A 20,044-nucleotide genomic window follows, 5' to 3' on the forward strand; every position below is an offset into this window, starting at 1 on the left:
GCAGCTGCCCCCCAGGAGCTTGCCGGGCTCCCGCCGGAGGCTGCTGCGAGGTGGGGCCAGGGCGGGGTTTCCCCCGGTGCTAGCGTGCTCTGGCCTGGGGGCGGCTTTGCCAGGGGCGCTGGGGCTCTCTCTGTGCCTCACTTTCTGCAGGGGTGCTGGTTGTAGCCGCGTCGGGCTCCAGACACAGGCAAGCGAGGGCCTTTGGGTAAATCTGGTATCTTTCAATATGCCAACTCCAAAGAGTTGGAAAAATCTGTCTTGGCAAGCTTTTGATGGGTATCAGTGTTTGCTTCATCAACTTCCTGCACACAAGAAATCATGGATTAAAAAGACATTGGATTTATGACACGTTATAACCTGCCTGATATCTGACCCCCCAGGTACTGCTCCACTATTTACCTGCTACATTCATCCCCCCCGAATTGATGCCTCAATTTACATGGTTACTGACTGCCTTTCTGGCTGCACAGCGGCCTCTGGCTTCTTTACTATTCGCTCCATCCAGGAAGAGCACAGACCGACTGCAGGTGTTTCCTCAGCCTGACAGAGGGTGTTTATACCTGAAAGCTTGCAAAGAAGAATTTTTCCAGCTATTTGAGGTGGTTTAATAAAAGATGTCAGATTTACCCAAAGAACCTCCTCTTAACTTTTGGTAGAAGCAGGACGGTGGCTGCCATGGTTCCCTTGCTCTACCTGTGGCAGGTTCGGGTGTTGTCTCTTGCTGTGTCATGGTTTGCAGTTGTCTTGTGATGAGTTTAGATTATTTCATAGATTTCTAGGGTTGGAAGGGACCTATTAGATCTTCGAGTCTGACCCCCTGCTTTGGGCAGGAAAGAGCGCTGGGTTTAAGTAATCCCAGCCAGGTAATCTCCTTTTGAACACCTCCAAGGTAGGGAAAAGCACCACCTCCCTTGGAAGCCCATTTCATATTTTGGCAACTCTCACCATAAAGAATTTCTTCCTGATGTCCAATCTAAATCTGCTCTCTTTTACATTATGGCCTTTGTTTCTAGTAACCCTGAGGGGTGCCCTGGTAAACAGAGTATCCTCTGTTCCCTGCTAGCTCCCCCGATGAGTTTGTAGACAGCCACAAGATCACCTCTCAGCCTTCTCTTGTGGAGGCTGAAGAGATTCAGGTCCCTCAGTCTGTCTTCATAGGATCTTACCTGCAGGCCCTCAACCATATGTGTAGCCCTCCTCTGAAACCTTTCCAGGTTATCCACATCCCTCTTGAAGTGCGGTGCCCAGAACTGGGCACAGTACTCCAGCTGCAGCCTCACCAGTGGCGCATAGAAGGGAAGTATCACCTCCCTAGACCTGCTCGTGATGCACCTGAATGTGTACAGGACAGTTTGGACAGGGCTGGTCCTACCTTAGGCAGTGGGGTGGACTAGATGAGCTCTGGAGGTCCCTTCCAGCTTGACTTCTCTGTGGTATATCAGTCTGTAGTTACGGCCTGCTCCAGGTTGTCACCTGACTGATGTTTCGCTGCCCTCTGTCTAGAGTGCTTATCCCCATGGTATCTCAGGACAGGGGTCGCAGTCCTATGTTAGACAAAGCGTAGCAGTGCTTCCTGTCCCTCCTCGTTCTCAATTTGATGTTGTTCATCCAAAAGAAGTGCTTGGGAAGATAGTGATAGCATGCCAGATCTGGAGAGGCGAGTCCCTTTGATTGAAACATTTTGTGCTTTGGAAGGAAATGGAAGCACAGGGCCGTAGGGTAAGGAATGGCAAATGCCAGCCTTTGGTACATAGGCAAACAAGTTTCTTTGGGTGAATCTGATATCTTTTATTAGACCAACATAAATAGTTAGAAAAACATTTTTTAGCAAGCTTTCAGGTTTAAAAACCCTTCGTCAGGCTGAGGAAGCCTCTGCAGTTGGGGTGTGCCTTCCTTTAATGAATAGTAAAGAAGCCAGAGGCTGGTCTGGTCAGTCAGTGAAGATGTGAATTGAGGAATCAGAGGATGAGAGACGGGGTGGGGGGAGGGGAGCAAAGGGGGATGAATGTAGCAGTTGCATAGTGGAGCAGTACCTGGGGAGTCGAATGGCAGGCAGGTTATAATGTGTCATAAATCCAATGTCTGCATTTAGTCCATGATTTTTTGTATCCAGGAGGTTGATGAAGTGGAGTTCATAGGCTCATCTCGAAGTGTTTTGTAAATTCCCTTTGAGGATTAGAACTGAGAGATTGGAGAGAGAGTGGTTTTCTTGTGAGAAATGTGCCTCCATAGGTAACTGGGTATTCTTGTCTGATAAATTTCCGGTGTGCATTAATTCTGGTGTGCAGTTGTTGTTTGGTCCCTCTTACACATTTTCTGTCAGGGCATTTGGTGCAATGGATGAGATGTATAACATTTCTGGAGGTACAGGTATAAGATCCAGGAATGGTGATGGATCTGTTGTGGGGTGTAGTTATAGTGGGGATGGCGAAGATGTGCTGGCAAGTTTTGCATTCCTTGTCCTGGCATGGTCTGGATCCATTCGGTGTGACCTAATAAAAGATATCAGATTTGTTGGCTACAAATGTCCAACTCGGGATCCTTAAAATTGTGGTTTATTAGGCAGATTAAAACTTTGTAATGAAGTCAAATCATGAACTTTGGGTCTGACACACACAGACACCCCCCCTATCCTACAAGCCCTGGAGTCTGCCGTCGATGGCCAGTCGAGGCTTCTTCCAGCGTGGTGTTATCCTCCAGAACGGGGTTGCCATCTGGTCCTTCTGGCTGGACAGGTTGGGTGGTGGTCAAGTTGGAGATCAAGAGAGTGCTGCTGAGGGTCACTTTTCACTGCTTTTTATCTGTCCTTGGCAGACTTTGGTAACTCCCCAGTTTTCACGTTTGCCCAATCCAGGGGTCGTTGACTCTCATGGCACTTCCCCCTCGGTGGCTACTGGGTGGCATCTGTCAGTCCCAGGGGTTATTCGCATGTACATGCAGGTTTGGGAGTCCGTTGATGAATTTTGAATAGGGCTCTGGGAGCGGTTGATCTGGAGATATTTAGCCCCAAAAGTTGGTCCCCGGGGTTGATTAACTCAGACCAGGGCTTCTAGCCCTTGAACAGTGAAGTTTAGAGAATTCCCGGTTGCTATATTGTCTCCTACTGATTTCTTCCTTTCCCTAGCTGTTAATTGCCGTTTGTTACTGAAGCCTGCTACTGCGATATGCATTCAATCACTGATTCACTCCCTCTTTCAGGGGCCGCCTGATGCAGGGAAACAGGGGTTTGATTTCTGCCCTTGTTAACATTGTTACACCGTATAACTTATTTCTAAAAACTAAAACACATTTAGTTAAAAGGTGAAGAGTATAAAATATAATCTACAAGAGTAATGCCATGGCTCACAAATAGATAAAAATACCAAAATGCAAGGGGAGATACAAAATGCACACATACAAACTTTAAAACACAATTCCTTATCTTATAGTGAAAGAAAGAGGAAGGAAGAAAAGGTAGAAGAGGAGAAACATATCCAAAGAGGGGAAAGCAAATGCAGGCAAGAGGAAAAGGGGGCTTTCTGCTACAGATTCACCCAAAGAAGCTTGTTTGCCTATGTCTTTTAGACCAACACAACTACAACCTACACCCCTATAACCTTTGGTACAAGCGCACAAGTCTTCTGCTTGGAGCGCTAGCTCTAGAGCCATATCTTTTGGGAAATATCTGTGATAGGAGGGGAGCTGGTGAGAATATAGTGATATCTTTTAAAGAATGAAAGTAGAAGCAGTATCTCCAGGGCTGAGGCACTGAATTGTCATATTCCCCAGATCAGTGTCCTTCGGCATGTCATTTCTGTGAGCTGTCTTAGCAAATACTGTGCACGCTAAATGTTCTAGCCAGAGTTGTTCCTTGATTTCAATGGTTTCAGGCTTCTTAGGCTGGTCATGCAAGGAAGCCTTGACTTTTATTAGGCAGATCTTGTAAATGATATGATGCTGAAAATGCCAGGGACCTTTTTCCATGTGCTTTCAAGTATTAGTTTTGCTGATGGAGTGGAGCTGAACGGGTGGAGCTGAATGGGTATGGCTAATGGGAGGAACTTCTATACAGATTTAATTAGAGTTACACAAGACTTTGGTGAGCAAAGGGGATGGGGGGGGGACCTCCGATTTTTCTGTGATTAAAAAAAAAAAACAAAACAAAATCAAATGTCAAAATATATAGCTATTTAGAATTTATTTTATTATAATGATTGAGGTACTGGTAGGCTTCCAAATTTGCTTTAAAACTGTAAATATATCAATAAAACATTGTGTTCAACTGATATCTATCTACCTATGCATCTATCTAGTGGTGTTTTGTTTTTCTGCAGAAAACATGGAATTTTGGGGTTTTAATAAGAGAAGTTTGGATTTTTTTTATTTTATTTTTTTTACAGAGAAAACTAGGATCTGTGATCATGTCCACGTTGGACATATTCTCATTCTTTCAAATCCAAATGGACAGTTCTCTCAAATGAACACAAATAATACCACTTACACCGCAAATTAACTTCCCTGAATTACATCGGTAGTTCTACCAGAAACACCAATGTATTTTTCATTAACTAGATGCTTCTTTCGTGTACCAGGTCTAATTTGAAAGAACTTATCCTTTAGTTTTGGGCTACAGACAAATTTTACAGTGCATCTGTTTTTGTCATCTTATGTTAGTTGCATTTTAACAAAAAAAGACAAAAGCTTCTTTCAGATACCAAGTTTTACTTCACCAGTTCCTTACAGACTAGTTAATAGGAATATGGTCTTTCTTTTATCCCTTAATTGAATGTGACATGAAGGACAGTGCTTGAATCTTTTTTTTTTTTCCTAAAAAAACTTTCTTTTTTTCTTCTAGTCTCATCTGGTGGTTTAAATTCATGCTCCTTAATTTTTTTTAACACTGAAAAATAACATAGTAAATGAACCTTTTTCACTCTAGATGCTTGCAAAGTACTGAGTCCTTTTAAAAAGTAAATTAGAAATCCTTTTCAGGTTTGTATATCAAAAAGAACTAAAAAGCATAAGTTCTTACCTCTGATTTCTGTAGGCCTGAGAATCTAGGTTTGGTTAGTACAACAAAATCTGTAGAGAGATCCCTATGTTGTAAAAAGTACTCTCAAGTTTTAAACCCTGTTTAGAAACATTTTCCTCATACTTATCTCTCATATTTTAAATTCAGTTTAATAATGTAGAATTTATGCTACTTCCCTTATTCATTTTGGAAAGTGAACTAGATAATTCAATCTTATTTGTAGTCTGCTTGACTGTTTCTGTTGTGCCCATACACTGCAGTGCTAGTACTGTGTTGTGTTGTGTGATGGAGGGAATGGCTATGTTAAAAAATGCCTGGGGAGATTAGAAGTATTATTGGGGTGGAGAGGATGAAGATAGATTTGCCTTGTGGGTTTTCTGCACCCATCAACTTCTTTAACTCAGTGAGCTGGGACATAGCTAACATTCAGTTTCTCTTCTTTCAAGGCCTCAATTTTTATTTTTAGTGTTGAATCTTAGTAAAGAGGGCTAGCGTCCTAGTCCCCATTTTATTTGCCCGACGTGTTGCTGGACACTGGAAGGCCTGCAATCTTTTTTCTTTTTCCTGTGCCTGCCGCATATACGCCTCTCAAAGTGTTTCCCTTTATTAAAGGCATTGGAATCTTGTTGGATTTCCATGGACATTTTGCCTTCCCAAGGTTATCTTTTGTGAGAACAGTGTGGTCCCTACCTCTTGTGGGACTAAAGGAGTCAGTGTGTGCTGCTTCCCAAATGCTTTGAAAGAAGAAAAATGTATTTAGTCTCACAAATATATGTAGTTTCAAACCCAGTATATAACATGCAATATTCAATGCAGCCAGAAGTGGCCTTTTAAATGCACTTCAGCTACATTTCAATATAAGTAGGGATCTGCCAAATTCATGATTTCACAGTTTATGCAGAAACTGCAAATTTGGTAGGTCCCCCATGAAAAAGCAAGAAAACAGCAGCAAACCAGTGGGGGTTGGGGGAAGGCAGCTTCTGTTTCTGCAAACAGAAAACAGTGGGAAGCCCTGGCATCCTGGAGCACCAGGGGTGGTGGGGGGAGAGAGTGACCAAGGGGTCCTGGAATTCCCACCCCTCCCCAGAGATTGGCAGGGGACACCTGTTAATCTCTGGGGACAGGTGGGACCTCTGGGGCCTCGTGGCCAGAGGCGTGGGGGGCCCATCACACTGCCACAAAAAATGCACCCGACACCATGTTGGGACCACAAAATCTGGAGGAAGCCTCTGTGAATTAGGTAGGTCCCTTAGTATAAGCCATTTCAACCTAAAACAGATGTCTGGCTTGTATTAACAGCATAATCTTCAACTACAGACTAATGTGCTTAGAACAGGGGTGGGCAGTTTTTTCGGGCACAGGGCCGCTTACCCAGTTTTGGCAAGCTGTCGAGGACTGCATGGGTAGCCCCGCTCCTTGACAGGTGCCCTGCCCCCGGTCACCATCTTGGGACCAATGTCTTAGGACCAATGTCCCAGGGCCAGTGCCAGCGGAGCGCAGGCTGGCAGGGGTCTGTGGAGCTAGACTGGGCTGCACTAGCAGGGAGGTGGGAGCTGGCTTGGCTCCATAGAGCCCCTGCCAGCTGGGACCCTGTACTCCAGCTGTCCTGCTCTGGGCCCTGCCGGCACTGGCCCCAGGACACGGGTGTGGGCCCCACACTCCCGCTGGCTCCCATGGCCGCACACTCCCAATGCCTCCCCAGTCCCGCGGTACAGGTGTGGTGCAGTGCGCAGCACTGACCCTGTGCTCACCAGGAGGGCATGAGCTGGTGCTGAGCACAAGGGGGAAAGCGGCCCCACCCCATTGCCCATGCTCCCCACTGCAGCTGCTCTCAGCCTGCGCAGAGCTGTCCTGAGCAAGCACGGGTAGCCCCATGGGGGCTGCGAGCAGCTGCAGTGTGGGGCACCGGCCATGGGATGGGGGAGGGGCCACTTTTCCCCATGCTCGGCACCAAAATTGTAAGCTGCCCCCGCTGCCAGCCTGGGCTCTGTACCGTCTCCGGGCTCACCTGTCGGGGCTGTGCCACAGTGGGAACAGCTGTGGGCCCCCCCACTTGCCGCACCGGGCAGTGTTTGCTGCTGCTGCCTGCCCAGAGCTCATGCTGCAGTGAGGCTGCCACCGCTGCCTCTGGGCTGCCCAGCATGAGCCCCCTTCTGGGGCTTCTGGCTGTGGGGGCAGGGCCAGACGGGCCCTGCTGTTGCAGGAGCCCACTAGGGCTTCCCCTGGGCCCTCCTGCCCCTGGTTCCTGTCATCTTTGACAGGAACCAAGAACAGATTAATAATAATTTGCTACATTTTTTTAGGGGCCCTGTGGGCCAGATAAAATGGGCCATATTTTGTCCACCCCTGGCTTAGAAGTCTGTTGTTATCTGCTGCCTTTAACCTACTTCCATACCTGTATTATATACTTCCTTGGGTAAAACCAGAAGAGACAATATAATAATGATACTAGTGCAGGGGTAGGCAACGTTTTTTGGCTTGCTTTTGCCCCTGTCCCCCAGCCCTGCTGCCCCGCAGAAAGCTGCCTGCTCCCAGCTCCCCGCTGCCCTGCCACACTTCCCCTGCAGGCGGGGGCAGCAATGAAGGGCATAACTGCGCTGCTGCCCACACTGCTCCAGTGCACACAGGGGAAGTGTGGCAGGGCAGCGGGGAGCTGGGAACAGGCAGCTTTCTGCCCCCCCCAGCTGTGTCCTGCCGTGCCAGGTTACAACGCTGCTTTGTAGAAGCGGCGAGGGCAATGCAACGGGGAGCATTGCTGGTATGTACTGCCTCCCTGGGGCTGGGGCCAGGGCTGGGGCAGAGAGGCAGCAGATGTTTGCAGCTGGCCCAGTTTCTGGGTAGTTGCTGATAGCCACGGAGCCTGGGCTACTTGCAGCAGGGCTTCCATGGCTATCAGCAGCTACCCAGAGCTGGGGCCAGCCCCAGCTGTCTCCTGGCCCCAGGCTCTGGGAAGGCAGCAGGTGCCGGGGCACTGTGCCCGTTGGGGTTGGGGGTGGGGAGGCAGCAGCTGTTTTGTAGCCTCCCAGCTGCAGCCAGCCCTAGCTCTGGGTAGCTGCTGATAGCCATGGAGCCTGGGCTGCTCCCAGCAGGGCTTACAGCATACCAGCTGCCTGCTGGGAGCAGCCTGGGCTCCTGGCTGGCAGCAGCTACCCAGAGCAAACAGCTGCTGCCTCCCCAGCCCCAACGCGTTCTGAGGAAAATGGCCTCGCGTGCCATGCTCGGCACATGTGCTGTGGGTTGCTGACCCCTGTATTAGTGGGTCCTCACTGTGTAGAAAACAGTGTTTAGAGAACAGTAGTAAAATGCTACTGCAAGGGATGATCTTGTCATAGTAACTAAATGAGACTCTAGTTTTGCAGACTTGGACATGCGCATGACTTTGCACATTTAGTAGTTCCAGTTAAACATGCACTTTGCTGGATTGAAGCCAGAGTTTTCCATTTTTTTTTTTTCTTCCTTTCACAAAAATAAGCATTGTTGTTTTTTTGGTGGGGGGAGGCAGGGGCTGTTTTTGGTTTGTTTGTTTTTCTTTGGTGATATTTTTCTTTTTTATTGAACCAACTGTATAGTTGGGAGAGAAGTTAGACAAGCTTTTGGACACAAACACCAGTCTGTTTCTTTGCCAGACCCAAGGAAGGGCCTGAAACTTTGTACCTGAAAGCTTTTTTAACTTCTTTCCCAACTATAGACTTGGTCTAACGAAAAGTATCTCAAAAAAATCCTTGCTGCTTATGTTTCCTGAACCCTACTGGCTGCAACAAAATTCTAACCATGCCTCCTCAAAAAGAAAAGGAGCATAAAGTTGTTAATGAAGGTGCCCACTGAGACAATTAAATAGAGACCTTTAGCTGTCCATTGGCCAATGGACAATCTTTTTCTTGGTTAAAATGTAGATCTGCCTCAGCAGAAAATCTTTTTGATTGTTAAAAGATATGCTTGTTATTCCCTAACCACTAAGTTTTATCAGGAGAGCTGTTAGTCTGCAGTAAACCATAAGCTCTAGTACATATTATGGGTTTTTTCTGTCCTACTGTTGCTATGGATATTTGAATGAATAGTAATCCCTCGTTGTATTCTAAATTTTTTGCTGCAACATCTCATGACTAGTTATTTGAATTGTATATGAATTCTCTTCCTTTAAAAAAATCCACTTGCATCTGTTTACTTTTCCTCAGGGATCAAATCTTTTAAAAATAGATGCCTAAAATTAGACTTTACAATTCAGGTTTAGCTATGTGTTGAACACCATGCCAACCTTCAATGGACCATTCGTTATTTTATAAAACCATCACATTATTTATTCACTGAGTGAGGTGGCCCTGATCTTTTGGAGAGTGTCGACTTTAGGAATGGTGGAAAGGGTGAGTTTCACTCCAAATACGTGAAGTTTGGCACTGTTTGCCTACACCTAGATTACTGGTAGGCAAAAAGAATCCATAACGTGTCCAAGAAAATACGTTTTGCTGTCTTTCTCTTACTCCGTTCTGGAGCTCAGTTAATTAAGGAGAATTGCTTCAGGCTTCCCAGAGTGAGCGACCTCTGGTCTGCAAACAGGCGAGGGTTGTTGTAGTCCCCAAGAAAAACAATTTATAACAAGATTTTGAGGAAAAGAAAATGAGGTTGTTTTATGAGATTCCGTATTTAACCTTTGCAATGGGGGTTGCTACTCCAGAAGCTATAATGTGTGTACTTTCAGTTTCTATTCAGAGAATTTGATCAGATAAAACACTCTACAGCAACGAACACTCAGCTGCTACTACTTCTCTAGTTCATTGTTATGAACCCTTGTGTAGCACTTGTGTCTGTGAAAGATAATTTATCATTATGCTGCATTTTTTCCTTGGTTTGTAAAGCTCTGCTACTTTTATGAGTCAAGGTTACATATGAGTAAGAAAAGACCTACCCAATAGGAAGAAGCTAGCATTAAATACAACAGGAACCTGTAAGCTTTTTAAGATGAAGATTTAGATAGCTTGTGGCTGATGATAAAGTTGGGGAGTGAAATATTTTGTATTACTGTGGTGGTATATGAGCAACTATGTAAACTTTTTTTTTTTCTTTCACTGAAGTATATTTCTTAAAATTAGTTGGGTTGGAATAGCTGTTGAATGCCTACTTAAGTCTTTGTCACTGTCAGTGAAACTGTTTGTAGATGGTTGTCCCTAAGTTACTAGTTCTAAATTTAAAGGCACTTAAGTTCCAGTAACGGTAGAATAAGTTTCAGAAGAATGTAAGCAACTAGATTGTAATCTGAACCTTGGAAGTGTAATTGCAATGGAAGAAAATACGTTCAGCTCAGAGTTCCATCTTTCACTAATTATTTCTTTTTATTAATATTCCTACAGTTCTCTCGGGTTGGGTGGGCAAAGGCATCTTCTCCATGTCAGACTGAAAGCTGGTGCTTATTAGGACTAGGCCCAGGTCTTCAGTAAAATTAAGGTACCTGAATAAGTCTGAGGATGATGTTCTTAGTCCTTAAAGTACAAGATATAGAAAAGAGAGAGTTTTAGAAGTTTGGTTTCCCTTGCAAACTCAACTGCTTGGTGATTTTCAAGCAGTTGTACAAAAAAGAATCACTTCCACTGTCACCTACTCAGCTCTGCTTCTTTCAAGTTCTGTCTGAAATGCCAAAAGACATAGTAGAATCTGGACTATTCATATTGGAATACAGGCAGTCCTCAGACTTAGGACACAATTGGTTCCTGAAAACCACATCACAAGTCACAATGTCATAACTCGGAACCAATTTTCCTATAAGAACAATGGTACAAATTGGGGATTGGTTCCTTTACCAGGCTTGATGCAGCTGTGTCCAGCTGGTAACTCCGGGGGGGGGGGGGGGGGGGGGGGGGGAATGGAGGGGCAGATGGAGGCCCTGCAGTGAGGGAGGGACAGGGGCTGAGACAAGCTGCCCAGCTGGGGTGTGGGATGGGTGTGGGACTTGGGGAGAGGGTGGGGCGGCTCCCGTTGCTGTGCGCCACTGGTCCAGGAGGGCACAGGGAGCATGTGCCCCTGGATCTGCATGGGGCAGGCAGGGAGGGCACAGCAGCATTGGGAGCGGGGACCATGCCTTGCCACTGCTCACCCAGCCAGGGCAGGGGGGTGCTAGACGCAGGCGTGGCTAGCTCCAGGCAGGTACAGTGATGCTGGGAGCAGGGGCTATCCCTTCCCGCTGTTCACCTAGCTGCGGGGTGCAGGACGGAGCTGCTGCGCTGTCTCAGACAAGCGGCATGCAGGAGTAGGAGCCGCCCCTCTTCTGCACCTCCCGGATGAGCCGCAGCTTCGCCCCGCCCTGGCAGGCCGGGCAGCGGCAGGACATGGTGGGGGTGTGTGCCCCTGGATCTGCTTGGGGTAGCCAGGGCTGCTCCGGATGGGCAGTGGGGGCTATGGGGAATTTTAGGGTGGCTGCAGCCCCTCCGTAGCCCCAGCTCCGCCATCTGCCCTGTGCAGATCTGGGGCCATGTGCCTCCGCAATGCGCTGCTGCTGCTCACCCAGCTGGGGCGGGGCAGGGTGAGGCAAAGCTGTGGCTTGTCTGGGAGGCATAGGGAGGCCAGAACTCAGCTCTGTCCCATGCCCCCCTGCCCTGGCTGGGCAAGCGGCAGGAGGGCAGAGCCCCCACTCCCAATGCCTTCTGCCTGGAGCCCAGCCCTGGCCCCGTTCACCTGCCCCACCCCCACCTACCCTGGCTGGGCAGCTTGCCCCAGCCCCAGCTGAAATCCCTCCCCTGTTGCGGGTGCATCAGTTAGTCCCTTCTACCTCCTACCCCCACCTCCCCCCACCAGAACAGACTTACCAGCTGGATGCAGCTGTGTTGAGTGTTGCAAAGGCAAAACCCACATTGGAACCTCGAAACGATGTCATTTTTCAAATGTTGTAAATCTTGTTTGTTGTAACTCAGAGTCAGAAGTTGAGGACTGCCTGTAGTTCATAAATTGCTTAATGTGTAACAGCTTGTGCCAAGTCAAGGATGAGCAGCACACCTGTTTAAATGCAGCTTCTACTTAGCTTGAGCACCCTAAAATCAGACCGCTGTTTGTGGCTAGATTTACTCCTGGTTGGTTATGTAAGCTTTCGATCTTTTTAAGGGCTGAGAAACCTAACCCTGCTAATGGTCTGGGTTCTACTGAATACAAACACGAGCCTGTAGTGTTTTATAAGTGTACCTTGCACATTCTCTCGCCCCCCCCGGTCTATCTTGGTGCTTTTGTGGGTAAAGAAAGGAAGCATCTTAATACTACCTCAGCACCAGCGTTTTCCAGCTTACAGTGGTTCTATTAAAGGACAAATATCTTAAATACGGCAAGGTACTTCAGTATTATGATGGGGTCCATAGAACTGCTTAAGATGGTATGGATTGGCCTCATTGTTCCTCCATCCTGAATCTTTAAGGTTGATTGTAGCTTTTGGTCTGTTTTACTCTTTTCCTCTGGTAATAACAGAGGAAAGGCATCAAGATAAGGCTTCTCCCCAATTGAGCCAGATGGGAAAGGTCTGGTTAATAGCAATACTGGCATATTGACCTCTGATGCACCTGTTTTTAATTTCCTCCCCTTTGGTATCAATTTCTCAAGGGTCTGATGTGTATCTAACCACTGATCACAGAACCTGCTTGGCATAGTACCGCAACAGTATCTTCCTAAGCTTATGGCATCACCTTTCAAGCCCTACATGAATTGCTCCATTTATTATCTCACTCTTGAGGCAGTCTTCCTGGTGGCCATCACCTCAGCCAGGAGACTAGTTGAGCAGCAGAACCCCTGTATACCTCATTCTACAAGGACTTAGTAGTTTTGAGGCCTTATTTAATTGCACCACAAAGTCATATCTGAGTTTCATGTAAACCAGTTGATTAATTTACCTATGTTCTTCCCTAAGTCATATTTTACAGCAAATAGAAGAAATCTAAATAGCTTAGGCCTGTCTTAACAATTTTAGCCCTAGTGACATAATATTGACAGACAGTCATTTATTTTACCCATACCTGTTAAGGACAGTTTAAGACCACAAATACTGGTTAAGTAGATTGCATCATTCAGTGCGTTAATTATCAGTAGGTAAATGAACATTGTTCTGAATTTTTCATCAAGGCTCATTCTCTTGAAGATCAGACATTATCAAGGTCTGTTTCTAAAATATTTCAGTATGAGGGTGTTTGTAAAGTATGTTGCAGTGGACTTTGGAGCAAGATCCAGTACTAGATTTAGAAGAGCTGTGTTCCTGTACCTGCTTGCAGCTGTCTCCCTTAATTCTCACTATCCTGAAGAGGATCTTGCTTACTAGATTCTTCCAGTAGGATCCATGCTGACCACAATTCAAACACCTACAGTAAGGATAGACAATATCCTTTTCCAGTGTACAGTCTTCAGGGCACTGTCAATCAAATATGGCTGTAAAGGATAGATCAAATGCAAAGTCACTAAACTCCATGTGAGAGAGACTGATTTCAGCCTAGTGATTTGCTGCTTCTCATACCCAGTGCAGTGGGTTCTTTTATTTTTACATGTAATGTTTATGACTTGATGATTGCATCCCTTACTTTTGAAGCTTGGCAAGCCTTCTGAACTGCAAAGTCCTCCTGTCAAAGCCATTTTGAGATGGAACACATTTTGACATACACATCCAGATCTCTCGGTGTAAAAGACAGCCAAAGCAGTCACATGGGTTCTTTTTTTCTTAAAATCATTTAGCGACATCTATGCCCAAAATTATGTCTAACAGTGTCTGTTAGGGCTATCTCTTTGTCTACCACTTAAAGTTCAGTAGGACTGCTTGCTGTGGAGTTGGTTTTTAAAGATGTATTGCTTCCATTGATATGATACCAATGGATATCTTTCTTGCCAAACGGGAATTCTGCTGTTTTATATTACAAGGGAGAATCTTTCTTTTTCATTCTCTATGCTGCTGCTTCTATATTCTATTTATTTTAGAGCCATCTTCCCAACCTGATAGCCCCTTCCTCAAGCTGTTTAACTTCCAAAAGTTGGAATATGGAGATGAATTTCTCCTGTAGAAAAGAGAATTTCTCATGGGTAATTTTAATTTTCTGAATATGGCCACTTACGCTTACCATTCCCTACCCCTTCCTTCAGTTTGAGGATTCTGTAACTTCTTTGCACATGTGAGAATTTACCATCTTTTGCTTGAAAGAAAAGCTAATTGTGGCTTCCAGGTATTTCTGACCGACTCTGAGTAGTTGTTAGCTGTAGAACATCATGGTAAATGCTTCAGGCATACCTGTTTCGGAGGCTAAAATCTTAAACCCTGGGAGATTCTGCTTGGTTCAGGGCAAAATCAAACACCCGCCCCCCCAGTTATTCAAAAATGGGAATCTGTAGTGATGGTTATACTTAAGAGAACAAGAATTTCAGCTAAGTAATCGTCTCTCTTCTTTTCTTTATAGGTTTGGAAGAGCGCCATTCTAAGATACAAAGAAATCTGGACTTTTAACTGTATGCTACCTAAACATAGAAATTTGAAAATTGTAGCTTCCTTGCAATTTATTTTATGATATTTGTACCTTTTACTTTTTCTGTAGTTTTTATCCAAGAAATACCATGAGCACAGTAAGTATTTTTGTTTAATGAAATCAGTCCGTTATTCCAGTTCTCAAATGCTCTGGAATTTTTAGATTGTAGCAATTTGTGCTTTTTCTATAAGCAGTACATGCTTTATTACAATATCTATGTACACTAGATTGCACAAAAGCAAATTGAAAGTTGCTGTAATCATGTGTCCTGCTTAAATATTCTAATGCCTCTAGATATTGATGGCATTAATCCAAAAGCACCTTGGATTATAGGGCATGTTTTAGGCCAGACTGATTGAAGTGGTCAGTGGAATCCCAGAATGACTGAGCATTGTGATCTAGGCCTTTTGTTTGCAAATGATAATACACCTTTCCTGCTTGGCCCAAATGGGGGGAAATTTAGTGTTGATGCCTTTCCTCTGTTATTCCTAGTTCAGGTGTTGGAACGACCCAAAACTATATACTTCAGACCATAGTTAAATAGAGTACTTTTAGGTTTCTGTTTATAAACAAAAAACAAGATTATATTAATCTTAGCTTTAAAAAAAAATTTTGACATGTCTTTTTTTTTTAATCTTAGACTCAAAGAAAACGTCGTGGAGGAGAAATTGGTTCTAGGCAAACTCAAAAACGAAGTAGGCTGGCAGCTTCAGCTACAGAGATGGCTTCAGAAGCAGAGCCAATAGAACTTGAAGAAAGTGGTAAGCTGTCTTTTTAATCTGGAAATAGTAACTTCCTCCTGGAGTAGTAGGAACCCACTTTCTACCTAGCTACTCTAAAACTTAGAGCAGTGGTCACCAACCAGTGGATCTCAATCCACCAATAGATCTCGGAGCCTCTTGGAGTCGATCCAAGTCTGGGGTGGGGGGGCTGAGTGCCTGTGTACAAGCAGGCATGCACCCCAGCCCAGCAGGTCAGTCTGTGGGGGAGGGGAGGGATGGGGACTAGATTGAAGCCACTGCGGTGAAGGACAGTGTTGCAGAAGCAGGAGCAAGGTTAAGTTGAGTGGGGTCCCAGCTGGGTGGGACTTACCTTCTAGGAAGGAGCGCCCCCAAATAATTTTTTCTCCCTTTCCGTCTGCCTCAGTCTGCTTATTCAGATAACGCCTCACTCAAGTTTGTCAAAATACACTGCTGCTGTTCTACTGCAGCAAATCAAGCCATGCAAAAGTAGACTTTTACTCTTTGTCAATTTGAGGGTGAGGATAACAAGAAAAATACTTGGTGTCTGTTTTGAAGAACTAGATGGTAAAAACTAACTGGGCATTTAGCATGCATTTAGTATGGGAGCACTTTATAGAATCAGAAGTCAGCTTTGTTATGGAATGACAGGTACCTGTGCACACTTGTGATCTTGACTTATAATATTATGTCTTTAAGCTGGTGAAGAAGTAGTAGATCTCACATGTGAATCTTCTGAACCTGTAGTAGTTGATCTAACTCGCAATGATTCTGTTGTGGTAAGTAGTAATTTTGTTCACTTGTCTAAATGCTCCGGTCAGCTTAGGGTTCGGTTATGCCACTTGTATGTAGAACTTGTAAAGAAAGTAAGACCAAACTCTAGATTGACTAAACAACACATGCAGGCATTACCTTGACCATATAGGTGAAACCAGAAGATGTTCTGGCCTTAGTAGATGTTGCATGCTGTTGAATACTAGAATAGCGGCACCCAGCCTTTTGGCCTCATGGGTCAGATAAGTGACATGGGGCCAGTCCACGGGCTGGATCACATATGGGTCATGCCCTGACACCCAGATGCAACCCTATGCATCCAGATGTGGCCCTATGCACTGGCAAAATCTAGCACATAGGACCATGTTATTTGGCCCCCAGGGTTCCCAGTGGGTCTGAAAATTTGGCAGTGAAGGAGTGGGAATGTAGTGCTTCCACCACTGCTTCCCACCCCCAACTGCCAAATATTTCTGAGCTGTGGGGAGCCCCATAGGCTGGATTTGTCCTGCAAGCCACGGATCGAGCACCCTTGTACTAAAGCATCTGTCCTAAGTGAGTTTTCTGGTATTATACTTGTATTATATCATTGTAAAACTATAGAGTAGAGACGGTGCTTTTTTTTTTTTTTTTTTTTTTAAGCACAGATATCATCTGCATTTAAATGATAGTATGTTATGGTACTTCCTAGTAAGAGAAGAAATAATGTTGAAAATAACTGAAAATTATATGCTGGCTTCAGAACTTATATGTTGCTGTTCATGCTCTTAAACACACACAGTAGCTTTTCAGAGTAGCATACATAAAATTCAGCAATCTCTTTGCTGTGGGGGTGTGTATGTACTCCTCCTCCCCTCCCCACCATGGAAAGCAATGGTGTGTGGTGGGGGGAGAGGGGCATGTTGTAACTGGCTATTGTCAGCATGTTACTTTTAATTTAATAAAAGAAATTTGGTTCAGTAATGTTCTGGTACTTTTGGAGAATAAAGACGGTATTATTTCTGACAAGCCATAGTGGGAATATGCTTTAATATCATTAATATCTAGAAATCTGGAAGGCTGTAGATGAATAACTTTTTTTATTAAAATTCATTTCTGCTATCTTAATTTCAGGACAGGTGCAACAAATAAGAATGGATATATTGAATTTGAGAGTTGGAACAGAAATCTGAATTTCTGTTACTTAAAGAATTGGTGGCATAAGAAAAGAAGCTAGTAGCCAAAGACTTTTAATGGGTACAACATTTCAGCTCATTAGTTTGTAGTCCAATGCTTAAGTAAGTAGTCTGGCTTGAAAATCTGCATTAATTTACATGCTCATTGCCTTTACAAGGTGGGCTGCTTATTTAGGGATTGTTATATGGAAGGATTTGACCATATTTTAGAAAATCTCTTCTGAAGGCATGAGGGAAGGGATTCCTGCAGTCTAGAAATTCATTAGGTGTTGCATATAAGGTAATGGTCATCTCAGCATTTATTTGAATTGGTATTTGCCATGGTGCATCAAAGAACAGCTAAGCTGCACAAAAAATGCTCATAGGTGAAGTAGATACTCAAGTGAAATTCTTAGAAGTAATCATAATTGCTTACTTCCATTGCCTACTCCCCTGTCTTTTAATAGTAGTTAGGGCAACATGAAATCCTTAAAACCACATCCAAACCCCCTGGAAGGAAATTAGTCTCTGCTATAAATCTGTCTACCTTGGATATCCTAATATCATTGAGTAGGACAGCAGTTACCAAACTAAGGGTCATAACCCAAGTTGGGTCATGACTGTTGTGTGTGTCATAAGCACCACAGGGGTCATCCTTCCTCAATTTCCACTGTGGCAGTGCCCCTTTGGTGCCTGCCACTTTAAGGGCTGGAGCAGGCAGCCAGCAGGTGCCTGATTAAGGTGGCCATTTTCAGACAAAGGCAAGCTTGGTAGAGACATCAGTGTGTTGCTTGCAGCCTAGGAAGCAACATCACCCGGCTGAGCAGAGGTTCACAACATCTTGGAGGTAAGGGTAGGGGCAGGCAATTATTTCGGGTGGAGGGCCACTTGATGAGTTTTGGTGAGCTGTCGAGAGCTGCATGGGCACCCCCACCCCTACAGTTGACCCACCCCCTGGTCGCTATCTTGGGACCGGAAGTACCGCCCCCTAACCCCTGACCTTTTGCCACTAGAAGTCCCTCACTTTGCCCCTGGAAGTACTCCATTTGGAGGGGTGGCTGTCATATGGTCTGTCATAAGACTCGCCCATCCAGCACCAAACTGCCCTGCTTGCCATATCTGTCCTGCCCTATCCCAGCCTGCGGCCCCCCCCCCGGTCCCCCTGTGGCACAGCAGAAGCCAGTCCAGGCCCAGGTCCTCTCACCAGCACAGCACCCACCAGTGCTGTAGGACCCCTCCCGTCCCAAGCTGCAGGAGGCTCAGCCACAGCTTTCCTTCCCCAGTGTGGCCAGGCCTGCCCATCGTGTCCCCTATAAAGTGGCGGCTTCCCCACATGCTGCTGTACTTTCCCCCCTACCTGCGCCAGCTGGTCCCAAAAGGCAAGATGCTCCACCGCCGCTTCTGCTGGCCAGTGCTGACCCAGCCGGGCTCGCCCCGTCCCCAGCAGCACATGGGAAGCCGGCTTCAGCCACATGTTGCTCCAGATGGGACGGGCCCGGCTGGGTCTGCACCGGCCAGCAGAAGCGGAGGTGTAGCTGTGTGCCGCTTCGGATGGGATGGGATGGCACGGGACGAGCCCGGCTGGAGCGGCAGGGTCTCTGCTGCACTTTCCCCACTATCTGCACCAGTCGGTCCCAAGCGGCACGCTGCTCCACTGCCGCTTCTGCGGGCCCGTGCCGACCCGAGCGGGAGCCGTGTGCCGTTCAGGACTGACTGGTGCAAGTAGGGGGAAAGTGCAGCTGAGTCCCTGCCATTCCAGCCAGGCTCGTCCCGTCCCATCCTGAGCAGTAAACGGCTCTACCACCACCTCTCCTTCCTGGTGCTGACTGGGTCAGAGCTGTGGCTCAGCTGCTGCTTCCCCTCCCCAGTGCCAGCTCATCCCGACCCCACACAGCCTGAGTGACATGGCACGGCACAGGGGAAGCCTGCACAGCAGCCGTTTTCCTGGGCTTACCTGCAGGGCAGGGCCCTTTCCAGTCCTGTGCAGCAAAGCAGAAGCTGGCCCAGACACTGTTTTCCCTCACCGGCACCAGAGTTTCTGGCCCAGCCCCCTCTGCCCCTCTCAAGCTGTAAACGTGGCCTGAGCCAGGGGTGGGCTGGGGCGTGGCCAGCTGTGTCAGGCTGAGGTCAGAGTTGGTTGTCTCACAACTAGAACCCAAGGAAACAGCCTGAGGTGCTGTGGCTGGTGCTGCTGGCTGCTGCTGGAGGCTTTTAGAGAGGCAGCCACCATTACCTGGGTTTTGAAGGGGCGCCATGGGCCAGAGGGAAGTACTTGGTGGGTCAGATGTGGCTCGCAGGCTGTATTTTGCCCACCCCTGAGCTATGGGGAAGCTTGGATGGTCCTGGTCCTGGGCATGACCTGAAACTGCACCCTGCTGTCAAAGGGTGGCCTGGTGGGACTATTTGTGGCGGAACAGCCCCCAAGAAATGCTAGGAGAGTTACCTCCCTGGTGAAAGGCAAAGAGGGGTGCCTTAAAACCCCAGCCTCCATACCTGGAAGGGTAACCCCCACGGTAGGACTCGAGAAGGTGGACCCATATAAGAGAGAGTGAGCTTGCTGCTCAGGAGCCTGACTCGAGGCACCCTCAACTGGTCAGTGCTGGGGCCAGGACCAAAAGGGCCAGAGTGCCCACTGCAAGGGACGCCCAGAGCCAGGGGGCCTGGGGTTCTGACTGGCCTAGAGAGAGGTGAGGCCAGGGCCTGTAACCAAAGGTCCCAGTGAGGGGGCCACTGCTGAAAGGGAGTAGAGTGCAGGGAGCTTGGCAGCCCAGAATGAGGGCAGAGTACGCCGCCTGATTAGGAGGGATTTAGTTGAGGTCCAGACTAGAGTGTTATAGGGTCCATTGTGGGGCCAGAGCCATTAAGAACTTATGATGCCATGGCATGGGCCATGGTGTAGGG

The 20,044-nt window shown here is 46.6% G+C and overlaps 1 protein-coding gene across 8 annotated transcripts in view; it reads left to right on the top strand.

The window, feature by feature from the left end:
* The first annotated feature begins 10,036 nt into the window (after nt 1–10,036).
* The window catches only part of RNF4 (ring finger protein 4), a 25,649-nt gene continuing 15,641 nt past the window's right edge, over nt 10,037–20,044 (top strand). The window contains exons 1-5 of one of the 8 annotated variants that reach the window (XM_025212582.1): nt 10,038–10,450; nt 14,413–14,461; nt 14,548–14,575; nt 15,119–15,239; nt 15,918–15,997. In XM_025212582.1, coding sequence (XP_025068367.1) covers nt 14,567–14,575; nt 15,119–15,239; nt 15,918–15,997 — 210 coding nt within the window. In that variant the 5' untranslated portion in view covers nt 10,038–10,450; nt 14,413–14,461; nt 14,548–14,566. Of the gene's footprint in view, nt 10,451–14,412; nt 14,576–15,118; nt 15,240–15,917; nt 15,998–20,044 lie in introns of all 8 variants that reach the window. The other 7 variants (XM_025212583.1, XM_025212581.1, XM_006030897.3 and 4 more) reach the window with 7 other exon arrangements.

Source organism: Alligator sinensis, unplaced genomic scaffold, assembly GCF_000455745.1.
Source record: "Alligator sinensis unplaced genomic scaffold, ASM45574v1 scaffold1051_1, whole genome shotgun sequence".
Taxonomy (NCBI): Eukaryota; Metazoa; Chordata; order Crocodylia; family Alligatoridae; genus Alligator; species Alligator sinensis.